Raw genomic sequence first — 24,186 nt, forward strand, 5'->3', positions numbered from 1 at the left:
TTATGCTCAAACGGCACCCTATAGCCCCCACGTCTCGCCTGCCCCACAAACTACGGTGTGAACATTTCCAGACGTCTAGGCGCAGAATTCGCCGGCCCTTGGGTTCTTCGCCCAACCTCTCGCCGTTGGGGAGAAGCAAAGGGGGCTCTTTTTGAGGGGGCGCAATGCGGGAAAGGAACTCCAAGGCCCCTTTGGTGCGGCCACAAGCTGCCTTCTCCTTAAAGAGAAACCACGTCGTCTGTGCCAGGGTACTCCGGGAAATTGAGTTCGAACTTTTTCTGCACGTCGTAAGGGAGGAAGCGGCCGGCCACCAGGTGGTGCTGGCCCACAAAGCGGGTGGCGCACTGTTTGGGGGCGGCCAGGGAGACGAGGACGTCGGGACTGATGCCATCAGAGGTGCCCGCCTCCACATCCCAGCCTGAAAAGAAAGGGGGTTTTGTGGGGGACACAAGAGAGGACAAAGAGAGTCAGAAGCGTCTTCCTGGATTGAAGCATCTAAAGTCCACAGAGGTCATCCCTTATCTCTCTACCTTCCCTGTTCTCTGTTCGTGGCGTTCGGGGGTAGACTGCTCTTGGGCATGGAGGTTCTATTGAGCTGAGGATATTGCATGTGGGAATGTTTATAGAAAAAATTCAAATGGCCTTGGTCCTGTATCCCTGAAGGAGCGTCTCCACCCCCATCGTCCAGCCCGGACGCTGAGATCCAGCGCCGAGGGCCTTCTGGCGGTTCCCTCATGGCGGGAAGTGAGGTTACAGGGAAGCAGGCAGAGGGCCTTCTCAGTGGTGGCGCCCGCCCTGTGGAACGCCCTTGTGTCAGAGGTCAAGGAAATAAACAACTACCTGACTTTTTGAAGACATCCGAAGGCAGCCCTGATTAGGGAAGTGTTTAATGTTTGACGTTTTATCATGTTTTTAATATTCTGTAGGCTAAACCACAGAGCCTAGGACTTGCCGATCAGAAGGTCGGCGGTTTGAATCCCCGCAATGACGGGGTGAGCTCCCGTTGCTCGGTCCCTGCTCCTGCCAACCTAGCAGTTCGAAAGCACCTCAAAGTGCAAGTAGATAAATAGGTACCACTCCGGCAGGAAGGTAAACGGCGTTTCCGTGCGCTGCTCTGGTTCGCCAGAAGCGGCTTAGTCCTGCTGGCCACATGACCCGGAAGCTGGACGCCGGCTCCCTCGGCCAGTAAAGCTAGATGAGCGCTGCGACCCCAGAGTCGGCCATGACTGGACCTAATGGTCAGGGGTCCCTTTACCTATTTATGTAGTGTTGGAAACTGCCCAGAGTGGCTGGAGAGGCCTGGCCAGATGGGTGGAGTATACGTAATAAATTATTATTACAGTGGTACCTCGGGTTAAGAACTTAATTCGTTCTGGAGGTCCGTACTTAACCTGCAACTGTTCTTAACCTGAAGCACCACTTTAGCTAATGGAGCCTCCTGCTGCTGCTGCAACGCCGGAGCACAATTTCTGTTCTCATCCTGAAGCAAAGTTCTTAACCTGAAGCAATATTTCTTGGTTAGCGGACTCTGTAACCTGAAGCGTATGTAACCCGAGGTAAAGGGACCCCTGACCATTAGGTCTAGTCATGGCCGACTCTGGGGTTGCGGCGCTCATCTCGCTTTACTGGCCGAGGGAGCTGGCGTACAGCTTCCGGGTCATGTGGCCAGCAGGACTAAGCCGCTTCTGGCGAACCAGAGCAGCACACAGAAACGCCTTCTACCTTCCCGCCGGAGCGGTACCTATTTGTCTACTTGCACTTTGACGTGCTTTCGAACTGCTAGGTTGGCAGGAGCAGGGACCGAGCAACGGGAGCTCACCCCGTCATCGCGGGGATTCGAACCGCCGACCTTCTGATCGGCAAGCCCTGGGCTCTGTGGTTTAACCCACAGCGCCACCCGCATCCCTGACCCGAGGTACCACTGTATTATTATTATTATTATTATTATTATTAGCCCTGAGAAGGCTTACACAACCTCACACAATCCAGGGAAAACCATATTCCAAACGACAGCAGTGGAATCAGAGAGCATCTTCTCTGTGGCTGAATTATTATTACGGGGATTAATGGAGGAAGCAGGAGAGAACCAGCCAGCCCTCTCTGAGCCGCTTGGAGGAGAAAAGGTAGGATGGAAATGCCATTTCCCCAAAAAACCTTTCTGCTCTGTCACGGTGCAAAGCCACTGAAAAAGGAAGGATGAAACGGAGGGAGAGATTTGTCAGATTCACCTCTCCTCATTTGCTCCTTCTGATGGCGAAAGCAGAGACCCGGTCGCCGCTGTCCAGCCAGACACAGAAAAAAAAGAGAGGACTATTTGGGTTATGACTTCATGTCTCGGTTTGGGGAAGCTGCTGCCTCCCCCTTTTTTGAGCTTCCAAGAGCTTCTGGAGATGGCTGCTGTTTGTGCCAGGCCACTGGGGTGAAACTGGGCAGGGTGGCAGAAGGGGGGCGTAATTTCCTGGACCACCGCGAGAGGCAAGGGGTCTGGCTAAGCCCGTAGGGCATGGGTGGGTAAACTAAGGCCCGGGGGTCAGATCCGGCCCAATCGCCTTCTCAATCCGGCCCGCGGACAGTCCGGGAATCAGCGTGTTTTTACATGAGTAGAATGTGTCCTTTTATTTAAAATAATAATAATTATTATTATTTATATCCCACCCTCCCCAGCCGAAGCCGGGTTCAGGGCGGCTAACAACAATAAAATAGTACAACATTCTAAAATCATTCGTTATCAAATTAATTCAACTCAAATTGATGGCAACCATTAGGCTAGACTTCTGTGAAGATTGCCAGAGGAGGGAGTCAGGCTGTGCCCTGGCCAAAGGCCTGGCGGAACAGCTCTGTCTTGCAGGCCCTGCGGAAAGATGTCAAGTCCCACAAGGCCCTAGTCTCTTGTGACAGAGCGTTCCACCAGATCGGAGCCACAGCTGAAAAAGCCCTGGCTCTGGTTGAGGCCAGCCTAACCTCCCTGTGGCCCAGGACCTCCAAGATGTTTTTGTTTGAAGATCGTAAGTTCCTCCGTGGGGCATACCAGGAGAGGCGGTCCCATAGGTACGAGGGTCCTAGGCTGTATAGGGCTTTAAAGGTTAAAACCAGCACCTTGAACCTGACCCTGTACTCCACCGGGAGCCAGTGCAGCTGGTATAGCACCGGGTGAATGTGATATCGCAGCGAGGACCCCGTAAGGAGTCATTCTGCACCCGCTGGAGTTTCTGGGTCAGTCTCAAGGGCAGCCCCACGTAGAGCGAGTTACAATAATCCACTCTGGAACCCTGCTCACCTCTAAACCTTGGTTTATTACCCCTCTTAAGGCTCCCAAACTATTTGAATTCCTTAACTTCTTCGGCTCATAGATATGCCTTTGTAAAGGCAAGATTCAACACCTTCCCATCGAACGTGCTGAGAAATAGATTCTCCAATGGACAGATATCGCTCTTATGTGATTGTAATTGTGGGGCACCGGAATCGTTGCATCACATAATTCTTGATTGTGCTTTTCACTTATCGGCCAGGAGCAAGTTCCTTGCTCAATATCTTAAGGGAATTGCCGATGATACGACTGAAGCCAAACTGAGATATCTATTAAATGATGATGACCCCCTAAGATCACTCATGGTTGCCAGATTCTTGATCAGCGTCCTATCCCTAAAGAAGAGAAACGGACTCCTGTGTGGCTCGGATAATCCCTTTAAACCATGATCTATGTTTTAGGATGTAATTAGGTGATATCACCATTCATGTCTTCTATTAATTTATGAGCAGAGGGCGATGTTTATGTTACAAATTTATTGTAATGTATGATGTTGGTCTTTTGTTTTTGTTTTGCTTTGGTTCTTGTCTGTTTTTTGTAAGTTTTGGCGGTTTTAAATTTGGAGGTTCAAGTACATTATGGTGGTATGGGAAAGTGTCGTGTGACGGGCCAATGGCCGTAATAAAGATCAATCCAATCCAATCCAGTCTGGAGGTGACCGTCGCATGGATCAGGGATTTAACAGGGATTTGCCAGGGACACACACGACCCAGCAGGCTGCTGTTCAACAGGGGAAGCGTACCAGAGGGGACATCCAGGCTGACGAGAGGGATCCGGATTTGCTTGAGGGTGGCCAGGATCGTACCGAACGGCTCTGGCAACTCGCCCGGCGTGGCCTCCACTCCCAGCAAGGCGTCGATCACGAGATTGTAAGCGTCGCTGATCAGCTGAGTCTGCCACCAGGGGAGAGGATGAGTCACATCACAACCCCGCAGTTGTGGGTTCCCCAAGTCTTACAGCTACACAAACAAGTTGTTGTCTACCAACCGAGGTGCATTTAAAACACGGTGCAAAAAGAATCTTAACACAGCCCTTCTTATTATTACTATTACAGTGGTACCTCTGGTTGCGGACACGATCCGTTCTGGGGTGCCGTTCGCACCCCAGAAAGTCTGTAACCAGAGCAGCGCTTCTGCGCATGTGTGAACCCTGCAGTATGCGCAGCAAAACCCGGAGGTAAACACTTCCGTGTTTGCCGCGTTCTTAACCCGAAAAAACGCAGCATGAAGCGTTCACAAGAAGAGGTATGACCGTACCTTGGTTCTCAAACTTAATCCGTTCCAGAAGTCCGTTCCAAAACCAAGGCGCGCTTTCCCATAGAAAGCAATGCGAAACAGATTAATCCGTTCCAGACTTTTAAAAGCAACCTTTAAAACAGCAGTTTAACATGAATTTCATGGTCTAACCAGACCGTCGATCCATAAAATGAAATCAATAATCAATGCACTGTATTATGAAATAAATACGACAGTATTGTAGATGATAAAAATTAAAATTACCTTTTTTTCTTACCTGCACTGATGATAGTCATTGTTTGGAGGGGGGGCTTTTATCCATTTCCACAGTCACACTATCAATCAATCAATCAGTAGCTGAACTGGGTTCCACACAGTCACAAAAACCAAGGAACCGAAAAAGCCTCAGAAACAAAAACGCAAAATAAATAGCAAAAGCGCCAAATTTAATCCTGTGACTTCCAAAACGTTCGAAAACCAAGGCGCGGCTTCTGATTGGTGCAGGCGCCCCGGAAACAGTAGCCGACAGCCGCGTCGGATGTTCGGCTTCCGAAAAACATTTGAGAACTGGAACACACACTTCCAGGTTTTCAGAGTTTGAGAACCAAGGCGTTTAAGAACCAAGGTACCACTGTATTACTCTTATTATTTTATTTGTTGCCCCCCGGTCATCTCACAGTCTCTGCCTCCAACTACGCCCAATACCTTGCTGAGACAATGTTAATCTCCTGTCTCCGCTTCAGGACTGCTGTCCGTGGTGCTGAACTAATTCTGCAGCCCCTGTCCAAGGTCCTGGACCTAGCTTGGCCTTAAGCCAGCAGTTCTCCACCTGTGGGTCCCCAGATGTTGTTGGACTACAACTCCTATCATCCCTGAGCTCTGGCCTTGCTAGCTAGGAGGGATGGGAGTTGTAGTCCAACAACATCTGGGGACCCACAGGTTGAGAACTGCTGGCTTAAGCTCAGGTTACACTAGGCTTCCTCAACCAGGAACTCAACTCCCAAGAACCCTAGCTAGCAGGACCAGTGGTCAGGGATGATGGGAATTGTAGTATCAAAACAATGGGAGGGCCGAGGTTGAGGAAGCCTGGCTTATGCAGACTCTATGGAAGAGCTTCCCCTCTATCCTCTTAGCTCAGTGGTTCTCCACCTGCGGGTCCCCAGATGTTGTTGGACTACAACTCCCATCATCCCTGAGCTCTGGCCTTCCTGGCTAGGGGGGATGGGAGTTGTAGTCCAACAATATCTGGGGACCCACAGGTTGAGAAAGGATGTAGACTTAGCTGTTTTGCTACTAGGTCAGGATCCTGAAAAGTACGTAGAGTTGGAAACTCATCTCGCTTTACTGGCCGAGGGAGCCGGCATACAGCTTCCGGGTCATGTGGCCAGCAGGACTAAGCCGCTTCTGGCGAACCAGAGCAGTGCACGGAAACACCATTTACTTTCCCGCCGGAGTGGTACCTATTTATCTACTTGCACTTTCGAACTGCTAGGTTGGCAGGAGCAGGGACCGAGCAACGGGAGCTCACCCTGTCGTGGGGATTCGAACCGCCGACCTTCTGATCGGCAAGTCCTAGGCTCTGTGGTTCAACCCACAGCGCCACCCGCGTCCCTTAGATATGCATTACGACACGATAATCTTTATTGTCATTGTCCCATACAGAAGAACGAAACTGAAAATCTACGTCAGACATTCAGGCATTCTCTAGGATCCAAGCTCAGCACATAACATAAAATCAGCTTCACGTGGTCCTCAGGGATGCTGTCCAAAGGCCAGATTTGACCCGCAACATCGCAATGTGCCGTCACTGCACATTAGGGAGAAACGAGACCCAACTGGCCACGAATCGGCATGAAATGAGCATGAAAAACATGGCACAGATGATCGTCAACGTTGCTCCCTGTCTATTATTTTTGCAAATGTCTTTGCCACCAAAAAAATGTCTGCAAGCAAACTTCCAGCGTATTTCTGGCACCCTCCCTGCGGTTTCATGCAGTAACATTTGGTATGATCCCTAATTTTAGCTCTCCAGAAGAACTCTTGCCATTTTGTTTTAACTCAACTCGCAGCTGGCTTCTCTCTGAGCACAAACACCGCAAGATTATAGCAAACGGATCCGGCTTCTGCTGCGATTTAGCAAAAATTGCAAGGCCAAAGATTTTCAAAATAATGAGGGCGAGGGTCTATGACGCTGTGAGGTTAGGGAGCTCGTCCCAGGAACCAGCGAGTAACTGGGATATGACCAGAAAGCCACACACATGCTCAAAACCTTTCTCTGTAATTTCTTTTCAGGACGTCAGGACACAAAAATATCATTAAAAGAGGCCTGGAGATTGATGTCTCTTTTAAAACACAGAACAGGATGCAATTTGCGAGGCCACAACCCTCTGGTGCCAATCCCCCAATATCTGAAGTGAGGGCCCTGAGAATGGTGGGGAAAGGGTAGGATTCGATTCAATTCATACTTAAAGGCCGATCTACCATATTCAAGGGACGCGGGTGGTGCTGTGGGTTAAACCACAGAGCCTAGGACTTGCTGATCAGAAGGTCGGTGGTTCGAATCCCCGCAATGACGGGGTGAGCTCCCGTTGCTCGGTCCCTGCTCCTGCCAACCTAGCAGTTCGAAAGCACGTCAAAGTGCAAGTAGATAAATAGGTACTGCTCTGGCGGGAAGGTAAACGGCGTTTCCGTGCGCTGCTCTGGTTTGCCTGTAGCGGCTTAGTCCTGCTGGCCACATGACCCAGAAGCTGTACACCGGCTCCCTCGGCCAGTAAAGTGAGATGAGCGCCGCAACCCCAGAGTCGTCCGCAACTGGACCTAACGGTCAGGGGTCCCTTTACCTTTTTTACCTCATTCACACTTCCTGAGAGAACAGCAAACCGAAATATGGTGGTACCTTAGTTTTCAAACGCCTTGGTACTCAAAGAACTTGGAACCCAAACAATGCAAACCCCGAAGTAAGTGTTCCGGTTTGCGAAGATTTTTCAGAAGCCGAACGTGCTCCGTTTTGAGTGTTACGCTTCTGATTTTTGAGTGCCACACTTTTGATCGTTACGCTGAGGTCTGCTTGTTTTTGCTATTTATTTTGCGTTTCTGTTTTCGTGGCCCTTTTTCGTTTTGTTTTTGCGACTGTGCGGAACCCAGTCCGGCTACTGACGGATCGATTGTGCGACTGCAGGGCATTGTTTATTGCTTTCATTTAATAATAATAATAATTTATTATTTGTAACCCGCCCATCTGGCTGGGTCTCCCCAGCCACTCTGGGCGGCTTCCAACAAAAGATTAAAAATACATTAAAACATCAAACATTTAAAACTTCCCTAAACAGGGCTGCAATCAGATGTCTTCTAAATGTCAGGTAGTTGTTTATCTCTTTGACATCTGATGGGAGGGCGTTCCACAGGTGCCACCACCGAGAAGGCCCTCTGCCTGGTTCCCTGTAGCTTTGCTTCTCGCAGGGAGGGAACCACCAGAAGGCCCTCGGCACTGGATTTCAGTGTCCGGGCAGAACGATGGAGGAGGAGACGCTCCTTCAGGTATACTGGGCTGAGGCCATTTAGGGCTTTAAAGGTCAACACCAGCACTTTGAATTGTGCTCATAATGGTCACATTAGATAGTAAAATCCATGCTCGATTGCTGTTTTAGGGGTTGTGTTTTTAAAAGCCCGGAACAGATGAATCCGTTTTTCATTGCTTTCCATGGGAAAGCAGCACGCCTCGGTTTTGGAACGCTTTGGTTTTGGAACGGAATTTCCGGAACGGATTAAGTTTGAGAACCAAGGGACCACTGTACAATCATCTGTTAACATCTGCCACCAAGAGGGCTTGATGAAGAGGGCAAGGGAAAAATAACTACCAAACTTTTCGAAGACATCTGAAGGCAGCCCTGTTTAGGGAAGCTTTTAATGTTTAATAGGTTATTGTATTTTAGTGTTTTGTTGGAAGCCACCCAGAGTGGCTGGGGAAACCCAGCCAGATGGGCGGGGTAGAAATAATAAATTATTATTGTTGTTGTTGTTGCTGCTGCTGTTTTTGTTGTTGCACTAAGATGCTCCCTTGCAAGTGAGGGACCAGAAAGATTTTGCTCACCTCCGCTGGCAGATAGGAAAGAAATGGGATGTCCATCTTTTCGCACTGGGTGGTGAAATCCCGGAAGAGAGGATTCGAAGACCTCTTTGGGTAGAAAATGGTGGGTTCGTATTCCTGCAAGAAGAAACATGAGGGGGAGACAAAAGAGGGATAATAATAATAATAATAATAATAATAATAATAATAATAATAATAATGTTGTTGCTGCTGCTGTTGAGTCGTTTAGTCGTGTCCGCCTCTTCGTGACCCCCTGGACCAGAGCACGCCAGGCACTCCTGTCTTCCACTGCCTCCCCCAGTTTGGTCAGACTCATGCTGGTAGCTTCGAGAACACTGTCCCACCATCTCATCCTCTGTCGTCCCCTTCTCCTTGTGCCCTCCATCTTTCCCAACATCAGGGTCTTTTCCAGGGAGTCTTCTCTTCCCTTGAGGTGGCCAAAGTCTTGGAGCCTCAGCTTCAGGATCTGTCCTTCCAGTGAGCACTCGGGGCTGATTTCCTTCCGAATGGAGAGGTTGGATCTTCTTGCAGTCCATGGGACTCTCAAGAGTCTCCTCCAGCACCAGAATTCAAAAGCATCCATTCTTTGGCGATCAGCCTTCTTGATGGTCCAGCTCTCACTTCCATACATCACTACTGGGAAAACCATGGCTTGAACTATACAGACCTTTGTTGGGAAGGTGATGTCTCTGCTTTTTAAGACGCTGAATAATAATGATAATAATAATAATAAATAATAATAATTTATACCCCGCCCTCCGCGGCCAGAACCGGGCTCAGGGCAGCCGACACCAGTAAAATTACAGTAAAAACATAATAGGGGAGAAAAAACCAATATAAAATACAGGTTAAAATGCAATTTAAAATGCAGCCTCATTTTAAAAGTAGCGCATAGATCAAGACCGTAAGGGGAGGGAAGACATAAGGGTCAGACTGATTCCAGACCCAAGGCCAGGCGGAACAGCTCTGTCTTGTAGGCCCTGCGGAAAGATGTCAAGTCCCACAGGGCCCTGGTCTCTTGGGACAGAGCATTCCACCAAGTCGGGGCCAGTACTGAAAAGGCCCTGGCCCTAGTTGAGACCAATCTAACCACCTTGCAAATTGGGACCTCCAAAATGTTGGACGGGATATAGATAAAATATTATTATTATTATTATTATTATTATTATTATTATTATTATTAAAGTGGAAGCCTCGCTGAAGCGACATTTCCCTCACTGCTCTACACTCCAGCCCATAGCTGTCAACATTTCCCTTTTTTTAAGGGAAATTCCCTTATTTCGAATAGGATTCCTCGCAAGAAAAGGGAAAAGTTGACAGCTATGCTCCAGCCTTCCTGAAATGGGGTCCGGATATCTAACTGATAACGGGCAGGGTTCTGAACTCTGAATGAAAGTTAAGAAATAAATTTCAGAAGCGGGGTGGCTGGCACAGGAAGGGGACGGAAACCACTTCATCCCTGAGAAATAAATTTCAGAAAAGGAAAGGGACTTGAAGCCCTGTTTCCCCTTCTCCTTCTTGTTCCCCCGGGCGACCGGGAACTATTTCTTAGCGAGACGAATTCAGGGCGAGAAAGAGACTCCAGGGTGCATTGTACGCTGCAAATACGGTGTATTAAAAGCTTGCCAAACCATTGCTTTGTGGTTTTCAAAAGCTAAAGCGCAGTTTGCATTAAAAGCAGAACCATGCATCTCTCTCTGAGCTCTCTTTGCAGTTTGATCAAAGCTCAGAAAACCCCCGGCCAACGGTGCCAATATTTTTAGTCCTAACACAGAGCACTCTCTCTCCTTCAACCTCACCCCAGCGATTCTGCGAGGGTTTGGGAAACAAATTTCTTCTTCTTCTTCTTTGGCGATCCCTCGTCGCTGAGTAAGATTGTCTTCCATAAACACGGTTTTAACAGGGAGTCTGTAAGTGACTGGGGAGGCCAATTCTGGACCCACACGTCCTTCCACAGTGGAGACATAGGTTTCCAGGCGGGAGTTGATCACGGTGAGGGTTTGCCAAGCATGCCTTCCTCTTAGCACGTTTCTCCCTTGCGTCCTGAGTTCAAGTGTCTTCAAAGCCCAGGACACCTTTGGGAAAGGCTGTTCTCCAACTGGAGCGCTCGCAGGCCAGTGTTTCCCAGTTGTCGGTGTTTATACTACATTTTCCTGCCAACCTAGCAGTTCGAAAGCACGTCAAAGTGCAAGTAGATAAATAGGTACCACTCTGGCGGGAAGATAAATGGCGTTTCCATGCGCTGCTCTGGTTCGCCAGAAGCAGCTTAGTCCTGCTGGCCACATGACCCGGAAGCTGTACGCCGGCTCCCTCGGCCAGTAAAGCGAGATGAGCGCCGCAACCCAGGAGTCGGCCACGACTGGGCCTAAAGGTCAGGGGTCCCTTTACCTTTACCTTTACTACATTTTTAAAAATGTACCTTGAGAGAGTCTTTAAACCTCTTTTGTTGACCACCAGCATTACGCTTTCCATTTTTAAGTTCGGAATCGAGTACAGTGGTACCTCGGGTTAAGAACTTAATTCGTTCCAGAGGTCCCTTCTTAACCTGCAACTGTTCTTAACCTGAGGTACCACTTTAGCTAATGGCGCCTCCCGCTGCCACGATTTCTGTTCTCATCCTGAAGCAAAGTTCTTAACCCGAGGTACTATTTCTGGGTTAGCGGAGTCTGTAACCTGAAGCGTCTGTAACCTGAAGCATCTGTAACCCGAGGTACCACTGTAGCTGCTTTGGAAGACGACAATCAGGCATCCGCACAACATGACCAGTCCAACAAAGTTGATGTTGAAGAATCATCGCTACTACACCGGTGATCTTTGCTTCTTCCAGAACACTGATATTAGTTCGCCTGTCTTCCCAAGTGATGTGTAATATTTTTCAGAGACACTGTTGATGGAATCTTTTGAGGAGTTGGAGATGACGTTTATGAGTCATCCACATTTCACAAGCATACAGTAAGGTTGGTAGTGCAATAGCTTTGCAAAACAAGCTAAATTGTTAAAGTACCGTATTTTTCACCCTATAGGACACATTTTCCCCCTCCAAAAATGAAGGGGAAATGTGTGTGCGTCCTATGGGGCGAATGCAGGCTTTCGCTCTCTCTAGGCTTCAGGAGAGCCGCAGCGCCAGCCCCACAAGGTCAGGGGACAGTGGGGAGGTGGAATGCCGCCATCCCCCTGTCTCCTGATGTGGTTTGGAGGCTGACGGCGGGGGGACGCGTGCTTCTCCCTGCCGCCAGCCCCGCAAGCTCCGGGGACAGCGGGGAGGCGCAGCGCGTCTTCCCGCTGTCCCCAGACCTGGTCTGCAGGTGGGCGGCGGGGAGAAGAGCGCTTCTCCCCGCTGCCGGCCCCACAAGCGCCTGGGGGGGAAAATATATTTTTCTTTATTTCCCCCCAAAAAAACTTGGTGCGTCCTATGGGGTGGAAAATACGGCATCACCACTGGAGAGAGACCTGATTTTGCACCTTTCAGTAGTGCTGGGGAAAACCTCACACTGTGTGTGTGTGTGTGTTTGTTTTCAGACATCCTGAGATGGAATTCCCAAGCAAATTTGCCTCCAGACATCATAGCCCTTGCGGCCATCAATACCTCTATGAATTTGTCCAACCTTCTTTTAAAAGGGGGGGGGCAGAAATGGATTTGAACAAGGAAGAGGGAAGGTGCAAGTTGGAAACAAAGACAAACTCGGGGGGGGGGACGGGGGGGAGGGCAGGTACCTACAAAGACACGCAGGTGACGGGCGCACACCAGGCCGACCGCTCCGTTCTGCTCGCAACCGCAGACCACCAGCAATGTCGGCTGTTTCCTTGGCAAAGACCTCCGAGGGAAAACCTGGAACGAGACGTCCGGGAAAATTAGAGTGCAGGGCGATTGGGTGTGGGCTCCGGATAAAAACAGAGGCACCCAATGGGAGAGACCCCAGGACCAGAACCTCAATGGCTTCCATCAGGAATATAAGGAGGTCTTTCAGGCAGCGCATCTCCCCTTAGCCCTAACCTGAGATGTTTTGCAATCAAACCTGGAACTCTCTTCCCTGCTCCTTTCCCCTAAGGAAAAATCAAGGTTCTAGCCCAGGGGTGGGCAACCTAAAGCCCGGGGGCCAGATCTGGCCCAACTGCCTTCTTAATCCAGCCCTCAGACGGTCAAGGAATCAGCGTGTTTTTACATGAGTGGAATGTGTGATTTTATTTCAAATGCATCTCTGGGTTATTTGTGGGGCATAGGAATTCATTCATTTTTTTTCGCTTCAAAATATAGTCCGGCCCCCTCACAAGGTCTGAGGGACGGTGGACCAGCCCCCTGCTGGAAAAGGTTGCTGACCCCTGAGCTAGCCGTCGCGGTCTGGTTTTAAATAAGAACCTAGGGAGCTTGCCAAACTGAGTCAGACCATTTGTCGCTCAGCTCTGTCAACACTGAATGACAGCGAATCTCCAGGATTTCAAACTCACGAGCCTCTCCAAGAGTCATTTTGGATTCACAGCTATCCATGGAGGTGCAGGTCAGTTCTGTGTCCAGGGCAGCTCCATCTGGTACGCAGGATGAGACCCTCCCTGTGTCTGGCCAGAGTGGTGCATGCTCTGGTTATCTCCCGCTTGGACTACTGCAATGCGCTCTCCGTGGGGCCACCTTTGAAGGTGACCTAGAAACTACAATTAATCCAGAATGCGGCAACCAGACTGGGGACTGGGAGTGGAGACCATATAACACTGGTCCTGAAAGACCTACATTGGCTCCCAGGACGTTTCCAAGCACAATTCAAAGTGTTGGTGTTGACCTTGAAAGCCCTAAATGGCCTCAGCCCAGGAAAATTGAAGGAGCATCTCCACCTCCATCGTCCATCCCGGACACGGAGGTCCAGCTCTGAGGGCCTTCTGGCGGTTCCCTCCCTGTGAGAAATGAGGTTACAGGGAACCAGGCAGAGGGCCTTCTCGGTGGTGGCGCCCGCCCTGTGGAACCCCCTCCCACCAGTTGTCAAGGAAATAAACAACTAAATAAACATCTAAAGGCAGCCCTGTTTAGGGAAGCTTTTAATGTTTGATGTAATACAGTATTTTAATATTTTTTTGGAAGCCGTCCATAGTGGCTCGGGAAGCACAGCCAGTTGGGCGGGGTATAAATAAATTATAATTATAATTATAATTATAATTATAATTATTACTGGCTGCCCCAGTGCAATGCAGTGCAAATAGCCGATTCCAAACCAGAAGTAAAAATCCGGAAGAGGGAAAATGAAATTTTAAAAATTGCCCAAATAGCAACTCAACTCCCCCCTGTGGTGGGGGGAGAGGGAAGGGTCTCCATTCCCCCTCACCGTGGGCAGGGCCAGACTTAGAAAACCGCACGGCATTTCCTCGGCGGCGGAGGGTCGGGAGAGGCTGTGAGCGATTAAAAAGCCAGATGCGGCCGCTCCACGTCCAAAACTAACAGGACGAAAATGAAGGATACAGAGATGCTTTGGGCAAAATCAAGAAGAGGCAACTTCGGTGGTACCCGAAGTGCTGGACCGAAGAACAACAGGCGCTCAGAAACATAATAATATATATAATAATTTATTCTTCATGCCCCACCCATCTGGCTGAGTTTCCCCAGCCACTCTGGGTAGCTCCCAATCAAGTGTTAAAAACAATACAGCGTTAAATGTTAAAAGCTTCCCTGAACAGGGCTCCCTTCAGATGCCTTTTGAAGATAGGATAGCTGCTTATTTCCTTCACATCTGAAGGGAGGGCGTTCCACAGGGCGGGCGCCACCACCGAGAAGGCCCTCTGCCTGGTTCCCTGTAACCTCACTTCTCGCAATGAGGGAACCGGCAGAAGGCCCTCGGAGCTGGATCTCAGTGTCCGAGCTGGACGATGGGGGTGGAGATGCTCCTTCAATTTTCCTGGGCTGAGGCCGTTTAGGGCTTTCAAGGTCAGCACCAACACTTTGAATTGTGCTCGGAAACGTCCTGGGAGCCAATGTAGGTCTTTCAGGACCCGTGTTATGTGGTCTTGGCGGACACTCCCAGTCCCCAGTCTAGCTGCTGCATTCTGGATTAATTGTAGTTTCCGGGTCACCTTCAAAGGTAGCCCCACGTAGAGCGCATGGCAGTAGTCCAAGCGGGAGATAACCAGAGCATGCACCACACTGGAGAGACAGTCTGTGGGCAGGGAGGGTCTCATCCTGCGTACCAGATGGAGCTGCCCTGGACACAGAATTGACCTGCGCCTCCATGGACAGCTGTGAGTCCAGAATGACCCCCAGGCTGCGCACCTGGTCCTTCGGGGGCAGAGTCACCCCATTCAGGACCATGGAATCCCCCACACCTGCCCGCCCCCTGTCCCCCAAAAACAGTCCTTCTGTCTTGTCAGGATTCAACCTCAATCTGTTGGTCGCCATCCATTCTCCAACTGCCTCCAGGCACTCACACAGGACCTTCACCAGTTCTGATTTAAAGGAGAGCTCTGAGACCACAAGGGTTGCCAACCTGGCGCCCTTCAGACCAGAAAATTTTCGTTCCTCCTCTTTCAGCTATTTCCATCCCAGCTGGTAACCTTGCGCTTACCTTGGTGACTGCCATTGCACATGCATGACCCCAGATCTCAATCAGCTGCTGCTGTCCAAACCTAAACTCCTCCAGGAGTTCTTTATCGATCGCCAAGGCTTCTGCTCTGCTGCAAGACACAGGAAAAGGTTTGTTTGTTTTTGCTGTTTAGTCGTTTAGTCATATCCGCCTCTTCGTGACCCCCTGGACCAGAGAACGCCAGGCCCTCCTGTCTTCCACTGCCTCCCGCAGTTTGGTCAATCTCCTGCTGTAGCTTCAAGAACACTGTCCCACCATCTCGTCCTCTGCCGTCCCCTTCTCCTTGTGCCCTCCATCTTTCCCAACATCAGGGTCTTTTCCAGGGAGTCTTCTCTGCTCATGAGGTGGCCAAAGTCTTGGAGCCTCAGCTTCAGGATCTGTCCTTGCAGTGAGCACTCAGGGCTGATTAACTTCAGAATGGAAATCTGAAGAATGGATGGTTTTGAATTCTGGTGCTGGAGGAGACTCTTGAGAGTCCCACGGACTGCAAGAAGATCAAACCTCTCCATTCGGAAGGAAATCAGCCCTGAGTGCTCACTGGAAGGACAGATCCTGAAGCTGAGGCTCCAAGACTTTGGCCACTTCAAGTTTGTGGTCAACCAAGTTTGCTGGGTTCCAAGCTAGACATGCTCTGGCACGAGATTTTGGGGGGTGGGTTTGATGGCAGTGGGATCATACCGGAATTTGAAGCTTCAGGGCGAATGATGCAGGAACCTGCGGAACTCCCTGCCACGACGAGAGCGGGTGAGGACCTTATAAACATGTGCTCCATCAATCTCAGGGCCCTCGTATTTACGGGACCGCCTCTCCTGGTCTGCCCTGCAGAGGACCTTAAGGTCCATGAATAACCATAGTTTAGAGGTCCCGGGTCCTAAGGAAGTCAGACTATCCTCCACCAGGGCCAGGGCCAGGGCCTTCTCAGTGATGGCTCCGACCTGGTGGAATGCTCTGTCCAAGGAGACCAGGGCCCTGCAGGATTTAACCTCCTTCCGCGGGGCCTGTAAGACAGAGCTATTCCGCCTGGCCTTTAATTTGAATTCAGCCTGATCTTTTATTTCCCTTCTCTTCCCTCCCCTCTATGAAGATCACCCACTCTGAGACCCCACAGCTAATTCTCCCCTGGTCTCCTCGCTGGCCCAAGTAGGACCAATTCAGCCAGCTAGCCCTGGGGAGTATCTAATTGATTTTTGATTTTGAATTTTATTGTTATTCATGTTTTTATACTGTATTTTATGCTGCTTTTACAATTAAGTGTTTTAAATTTGTTGTTAGCCACCCTGAGCCTGGTTTTTGAACCGGGAAGGCCGGGGTTTAAATAAAAAATTATTATTATCATTAGTCCAGTATCCTCTTCTTACAGGGGCCTGAAATCCGGAATCCGGATTGAAGCAAGGAGAGCGTAACTTCTGTGCCTAGCAGCCTTTGAAAGGCCTCCACGAATTTGCCCAGTCCTCTTTCAAAGCCCATCTGGGTTGTGGCGGGGAGTTCCACAGGCTAACCGTGTGCCGAATCTTCCGGCGTTTAGCCACGAGTTTTAGTTTTGACGACTCACAAGGCTTGGAAAAGAGGAACGGACGGATTCGTGTTTTCAGCTGTTGAATTATTATTGCTAATCAAAGCTGCGGCGGGAGGGCGGGGAATCGTTAAGCAAAAACGCCCTCGCGCCCGTCATTAAATGAGCCGAAGCAGAAGGCTTGCTGCAGAAGCAACAAACCCAGGCAGAAGGGAGGTTTGCTGGGAAAATGTGCTCAGACCAATGCGTCCATCTGGCCTCATATCGTTTACTTTGTCCGGCAGCTGGTCTCTGGGGTTTCAGGCTCAGCGAATAATAATAATAATAATAATAATAATAATAATAATAATAATAATAATAATAATAATTTATTATTTATACCCCACCCATCTGGCTGGGCTTCCCCAGCCACTCTGGGCGGCTTCCAAAAAAATATTAAAATACTGTAATACATTAAACATTAAAAGCTTCCCTAAACAGGGCTGCCTTCAGATGTCTCCTAAAAGTCTGGTAGTTGTTGTTCTCTTTGACATCTGGTGGGAGGGCGTTCCACAGGGCAGGTGCCACCACCGAGAAGGCCCTCTGCCTGGTTCCCTGTAACTTGGCTTCTCGCAGGGAGGGAACCGCCAGGAGGCCCTCGGGAGATGGACAGAACAATGTTCGGGCAGAACAGTGGGAGTGGAGACGCTCCTTCAGGTATACTGGACCTCAGGCCGTTTAGGACTTTCAAGGTCAACACCAGCACTTTGAATTGTGCTCGGAAATGTACTGGGAGCCAATATAGGTCTTTCAAGACCGGTGTTATGTGGTCTTGGCGGCTGCTCCCAGTCCCCAGTCTGGCTGCCACATTCTGGATTAGTTGTCGTTTCCGGGTCACCTTCAAAGGTAGCCTCATGGAGAGCGCATGGCAGTAGTCCAAGTGGGAGATAGCCAGAGCATGCACCACTCTGGCGAGACAGTCCGCAGGCAGGAAGGGTCTCATCCTGCGTACCAGATGGAGCTGCCCTGGACACAGATTTGACCTGTGCCTCCATGGACATGGCGAAGGGCGAAGGGCAGCCCCCTGCCCTGCTGCTAGGATTTGAACCCCAGGACGTTCTGCACACCAAGCCAGCACTTCTCTGCTGAGCTATGGGCAACACAAGATTCTAGCCCTCAAGAATCCGGTTCGAATCAGAAGCTGCCTTAAGCCGGTCTATCCATCTCAGTGCCGTTTGCACCGACTGGGAAGAGCTTTTCCAGGGTTTCAAACAGGGACTCCCCCCAATTTTTGAATTGTGGGGCGGGAAGGGGCCCCCAATGCGAAAGGCTGGGCTGGATGAATCCCAAGCCGGAATTAAGATCGCCGGAAGAGATATCACGAAACTCAGATATGCAGATGACGCAACCTTGATGGCAGAAAGTGAGGAGGAATTAAAAAACGTTTTAATGAGGGTGAAAAAGGAGAGCGCAAAATATGGTCCGAAGCTCAACATCAAAAAAACGAAGATCATGGCCACTGGTCCCATCACCTCCTGGCAAATAGAAGGGGAAGAAATGGAGGCAGTGAGAGATTTTACTTTCTTGGGCTCCATGATCACTGCAGATGGTGACAGCAGTCACGAAATTAAGAGACGCCTGCTTCTTGGGAGAAAAGCAATGACAAACCCAGATTGCGTCTTAAAAAGCAGAGACATCACCTTGCCAACAAAGGTCCGTATAGTTCAAGCTCTGGTTTTCCCAGTAGTGATGTATGGAAGTGAGAGCTGGACCACAAAGAAGGCTGATGGCCGAAGAATGGATGCTTTTGAATTCTGGTGCTGGAGGAGACTCTTGAGAGTCCCATGGACTGCAAGAAGATCCAACCTCTCCATTCAGAAGGAAATCAGCCTTGAGTGCTTACTGGAAGGACAGATCCTGAAGCTGAGGCTCCAAGACTTTGGCCACCTCAGGAGAAGAGAAGACTCCCTGGAAAAGACCCTGATGCTGGGAAAGATGGAGGGCGCAAGGAGAAGGGGCGACAGAGGACGAGATGGTGGGACAGTGTTCTCGAAGCGGCCAGCATGAGTTTGACCAAACTGCGGGAGGCAGCGGAAGACAGGAGGGTCTGGCGTGCTCTGGTCCAGGGGGTCACAAAGAGTCGGACACCACTAAACGACTAAAGAACAAGGGGTCCCCCAAAGGCCATCCGGCCCACCCCCCTCAATGCACGGTTTTGCACTGTCCGATATAAGCCCCTTTTCACGCTGGAAAGCAGCTGGTCTCTCCTTCTCGCTGGATTGAGCCCCCCCCCAAAAGAAATCTAAGGCTTTTCAGCTTCCCGCAGCGTTTGGACCTGTCGCCACGGCAACCGCTAAATAAGAGGCCTTTGGAAAGAGAATCTTCCCACAATGCTTTAATGGCTGGGCAGAGCTGGGGGGGCGGAGGGTGGGGGCGAGTTAAGGGGGGCAACGGCACCGCAATTCCGGGAAGAGTTTGCTCTGTCTCCCCTCCATCCTCTCCCGGCTCTGCCCAGTCCATCACTCGAAGCTTAATTTCCCATCGTCTGGTACCCAAACCAGAGGGTCTTCCAAGAGACCCCAATTTCCCCATCACCTCCTTTTCAACTTTTCTGGTACCCAAACCAGAGGGTCTTCTATGAGACCCCAATTTCCCCATCACCTCCTTTTCAACTTTTCTGGTACCCAAACCAGAGGGTCTTCTATGAGACCCCAATCTCCCCATCATCTAATTTTCAACTTTTCTGGTACCCAAACCAGAGGGTCTTCTATGAGACCCCAATTTCTCCATCATCTGCTTCTCAACTTTTCTGATACCCAAACCAGAGGGTCTTCTATGAGACCCCAATTTCCCCATAATTTGCTTTTCAACCTTTCTGGTACCCAAACCAGAGGGTCTTCTATGAGACCCCAATTTCCCCATAATTTGCTTTTCAACCTTTCTGGTACCCAAACCAGAGGGTCTTCTATGAGACCCCAATTTCCCCATAATTTGCTTTTCAACTTTTCTGGTACCCAAACCAGAGGGTCTTCTATGAGACCCCAATTTCCCCATCATCTGCTTTTCAACTTTTTTGGTACCCAAACCAGAGCGTTTTCTATGAGACCCCAATTTCCCCATCACCTACGTTCAACTTTTTCTGGTACCCAAACCAGAGCATTTTCTATGAGACCCCAATTTCCCCATCACTGGTACCCAAACCAGAGGGTTTTCTGTGAGACCCCAATTTCCCCAACACCTGCTGTTCAACTTTTCTGGTACCCAAACCAGAGGGTCTTCTATGAGAGCCCAATTTCCCCATCATTTCCTTTTCAACTTTTTCTGGTACCCAAACCAGAGGGTCTTCTATAAGACCCCAATTTCCCCATCATCTAATTTTCAACTTTTCTGGTACCCAAACCAGAGGGTCTTCTATGAGACTCCAATTCCCCCATAATTTGCTTTTCAACTTTTCTGGTACCCAAATCAGAGGGTCTTCTATGAGACCCCAATTTCCCCATCACCTCCTTTTCAACTATTTTCAAACCAGAGGGTTTTCTGTGAGCCCCACATTTTGTGCAAAGTCTGTGACGTGTTTAAATGAAACACTACTATAGATGGTAAATCTTGTTTCTTCCCATTCTTCGCTAGTGATATTCTGCAGCTGTTGTGGCATACAGAATAAAAGTAACATAGAAGATGAAGATGATGGACTATATGGAACTTGCCAAACTGACCGGGAGGACCAGAGAAAAGAGACGGTGGAAGAAGACTGGAAGAAGTTTAAGGAATATTTGGAAAAAAATATATGTTAATATTTAAATCTTAGAATAGCTTTGGAAGTGGATATAGGCTGTAGGGATAGAAGTAGAAGATCGTGTGTTTTAAAACAGTATTATTTGCAAGTGATAAACTGTGAAGTTATTTTAAGTGTGGTTAAAAAAAAAAGATGGTTAGAAATTATGATATATATATAAACTGCTAAAGATGAAGTAAAATGAAAATCAGATAGTGGGGACTTGGGGAAGCCCACCTAACAATGTTTAGAAAAAATAAGGATAAAACAAGAATCTGTTTCTGTTGTTTTCCTGTTTGTGTTGTTGATTTGTGTTATAAAATGAATGAATAAAAATGGGTAAAATATATAAATGAAACGCTTATTTGACTCTTCTGAATCCAGCCCTGGTGACGTCTCCTTAAGATTTAAGAGTGGAAGTGCAAACCCAAAAAACGTGCAAGACGAAAATGAGATTTCACGGGCGGCAGAAATGCACACTCGTTTTCTCTAGCGCACCCCACAACCCCGAGGAGGAGACAAATTTAATAGCATCGTTGGAAAGGAAAATATATTATCTCTTTCTGCTCCCAACACCCACATCACACTTGAGAGCAAAGCTTGTTTTATGGTTGCCATGGAGATCAGAGGCGAGCGAGTCGCTCTTTGCAAAACCCGTGTTTGCAAAGAGGAAAAAAATGATCCTTTTCGGTGTTGCAACCCCACAGATCGGTGGCCCCCGATCTTCGCTGCCCATATAAACGAACAAATGCATATACTGTAATTTTCCATGCATAAGACTAGGGGTTTTTAATTATGATAAAAAAAATCGTGTTAGAAATTTGGGGAGGGCGCGTCTTATACACGGATCGTGCATTAAAAGCTCAACTGTTGTGGGCAATCTCTCCCCCCGTTTTCTTAATTTTGAGTGCCACCCCCAAAATATAGGGGGCATCTTATACATGGGGGTTTGTTGTACACGGAAAAATATGGTAGGAAGAGGACTAACTGAAAAGAACACAGATGTAAAAACCTCACAGGTATACCATGTTTTGAAAACGCTCCCCCCGCAAATAATGTTCATTACTCTTTCAAGATGTGGGGTTTTTTTGGGGGGGGTGTTGTTTTAATTTCGGTTATGCATTTTGTGGTTTTGTATTCTGGTTTTATTCTGTGAGCCGGCCTGAGATCTGCAGGTACAAGGGCAGGATATGAATTCAATAAATAATAATAATAATAATCACCCCCCCTCTAATTTCCTCCTCCGACAACCCCTGGATACCATATTGTCTGCGGGGGAAAAGTATAATCTGAAAAGAGAGAGGCATATTCTTTTACCATTCACGAAAGTCAAATTTTAAATGGAAATTGTTTTTTTAAAAAGGGAGGTCAGGGCGACGGCGAAGCAAAAATCCAGCTTATGGGACTGTGCATGGGAAAAGTGTAAGGCAAGGCTTCAGGATCAGTCCCATCTGACCAAGTACCCCCAAGGAGAAACAGATCACAAGAGCGGCTCCCCCCGCTTTCGGACCCCCCCCCCCAGCGACTGAAATTCAGAACATTACTGCCACGGAAGCCATGTTGCCCATGAATTCACCTAATTCTCACCTAAAGCCATGTAAGTGGGTTGGATCCAGTGGTGGGTAGTTCCGCAGTTTAACCACCTGCAGTTCTGGGTTGGGACTACGGAAGGATCATTTTCTGGGCAGCGGAGGCTCTGCACGGATGGCCTGTATGGGGTTCGTTCACAGCCCTAGATTCGCAGAACGGTAGAATTGGAAGGGACCCCAGCACTCATCTAGTCTGACCCCCTGGCGCAATGCAAAATGTCCCATACGGGGCAGTGCTTTCCCCCCTATAAAACAATATGTTTAGGGGTATACTCTCGTTTCCCTACTCATATTGAAATAATAAAGGTAAAGGGACCCCTGACCGTTAGGTCCAGTCGCGGCCGACTCTGGGGTTGCGGGGCTCATCTCGCTTTACTGGCCGAGGGAGCCGGCGCACAGCTTCCAGGTCATGTGGCCAGCAGGACTAGGCCGCTTCTGGCGAACCAGAGCAGCGCACGGAAACACCGTTTACCTTCCCGCCGGAGTGGTACCTATTTATCTACTTGCACTTTGACGTGATTTCGAACTGCTAGGTGGGCAGGAGCAGGGACCGAGCAACGGGATCTCACCCCGTCATTGCGGGGATCCGAACCGCTGACCTTCTGATCGGCAAGTCCTAGGCTCTGTGGTTTAACCCACAGCACCACCCGCGTCCCTCAATTTAAGATCCACAAAATGTTTAGGGTATGCGTCCCGCCAGAAAAATACGGGAATCGAACCCACGACCTTGCCGTTACCGGCATATTCTAACCAGCAGAGCTACCCAGTCCTTAAGTCGGCCTTCCCCAAGGTGGTGCCCTCTAGTCGTCGGACGACTGCACCCAAGTAGCCAGCCTGCCCAAAAGTCGGTCCCCAAGTCGAGCTCCCTGATGGGTCATTTTTGGCTACATCGCCCTCATCATTTGCTCACCTGCTGGGTCCGTTGGCATTGAGGTACCCCTGTGTCCATCACGGACCCTTCCTGTCCCCCCCCCATATTCGAGAAAACATGCCCCTAATTGCTTTGGCCCACAAACCCATTCCCCAGCCCGCAACTACCGAGGCCAGCGCCTTAACGTTGCCTGGCTACAGTCGCAGACAGAATCTCAACAGGTGCAGCCACTGGACAGGTGCGCAAAGAGCTTCGCGGGGGGGTGAGAAAGGCAGGGGGGTTTTCCCGCAAGACGGCCAACTTACCTTAAATAGCGGAGGGGCTGGATCTCCTCTTTGCTGTGGGACGAGTTGCAAATAGTCTTCTCCATCGTCTGGGTGGAAAGAGAATTTTCTCTCCTTCCTTCCCCCCCTTTGCCACCCCAGGAAGCAAAAAAAAACAGCAACACCCTTTCCTTGTTTTTTTAAAACACCCCCCCTTTCTCTTTTTTCTTCTTGCGGTTTATAAAAGATAGCAGAATGGGAAGAGGCACCGGCGTGGGCACCGCGGCAAACGATTGGCTGTTTCTTCCTGGAGGAATAAAAGAAAAATTCCCCCAATGGAAAAACGAGGGGGGGGGAGAGAGAGAAGGCTGGTGGTTAACCCTGTGTGAGTGTCTGGAGGCGGTTGGAGGATGGATGGCGGCTAACGGATTGAGGTTGAGTCCTGACAAGACAGAAGGACTGTTTTTGGGGGACAGGGGGTAAGCAGGTATGGGGGACTCCTTGGTCCTGAATGGGGTGACTGTGCCCCCGAAGGACCAGGTGCGCAGCCTGGGGGTCATTCTGGACTCACAGCTGTCCATGGAGGCGCAGGTCAGTTCTGTGTCCAGGGCAGCTCCATCTGGTCCGCAGGATGAGACCCTTCCTGCCCGCAGACTGTCTGGCCAGAGTGGTGCATGCTCTGGTTATCTCCCGCTTGGACTACTGCCATGCGCTCTACGTGGGGCTCCCTTTGAAGGTGACCCGGAAACTGCAACTAATCCAGAATGTGGCAGCTAGACTGGGGACTGGGAGCGGCCGCCGGGACCACATAACACTGGTCCTAAAGGCTCCCAGGACGTTTCTGAGCACAATTCAAAGTGTTGGTGCTGACCTTTAAAGCCCTAAATGGCCCGGTATACCTGAAGGAGCGTCTCCACCCCTATCGTTCTGCCTGGACACTGAGGTCCAGCTCTGAGGGCCTTCTGGCGGTTCCCTCGCTGCGAGAAGCCAAGTTACAGGGAACCAGGCAG

General features: G+C 49.6%; 1 protein-coding gene across 2 annotated transcripts; it reads right to left on the reverse strand.

The window, feature by feature from the left end:
- Window positions 1–212: 212 nt before the first annotated feature.
- Window positions 213–23,620, reverse strand: YJEFN3 (YjeF N-terminal domain containing 3). Of its 2 annotated transcripts, none has more exons than XM_081895884.1 (6): window positions 23,219–23,620; window positions 15,169–15,274; window positions 12,348–12,458; window positions 8,633–8,746; window positions 4,050–4,200; window positions 213–418 (listed from the first exon to the last, which is right to left on the reverse strand). In XM_081895884.1, exons 1-6 carry the CDS (start codon window positions 23,281–23,283, stop codon window positions 219–221), a joined length of 747 nt encoding a protein of 248 aa, XP_081752010.1. In that variant the 5' UTR covers window positions 23,284–23,620; the 3' UTR covers window positions 213–218. The 2 variants fall into 2 exon arrangements, with proteins under 2 accessions (XP_081752010.1, XP_081752009.1); XM_081895883.1 differs by having other exon boundaries at window positions 15,169–15,277; window positions 23,219–23,606.
- Window positions 23,621–24,186: the final 566 nt, after the last annotated feature.

Source organism: Podarcis melisellensis (genome assembly GCF_964234715.1).
Source record: "Podarcis melisellensis genome assembly, chromosome: 18".
Lineage (NCBI taxonomy): Eukaryota > Metazoa > Chordata > Lepidosauria > Squamata > Lacertidae > Podarcis > Podarcis melisellensis.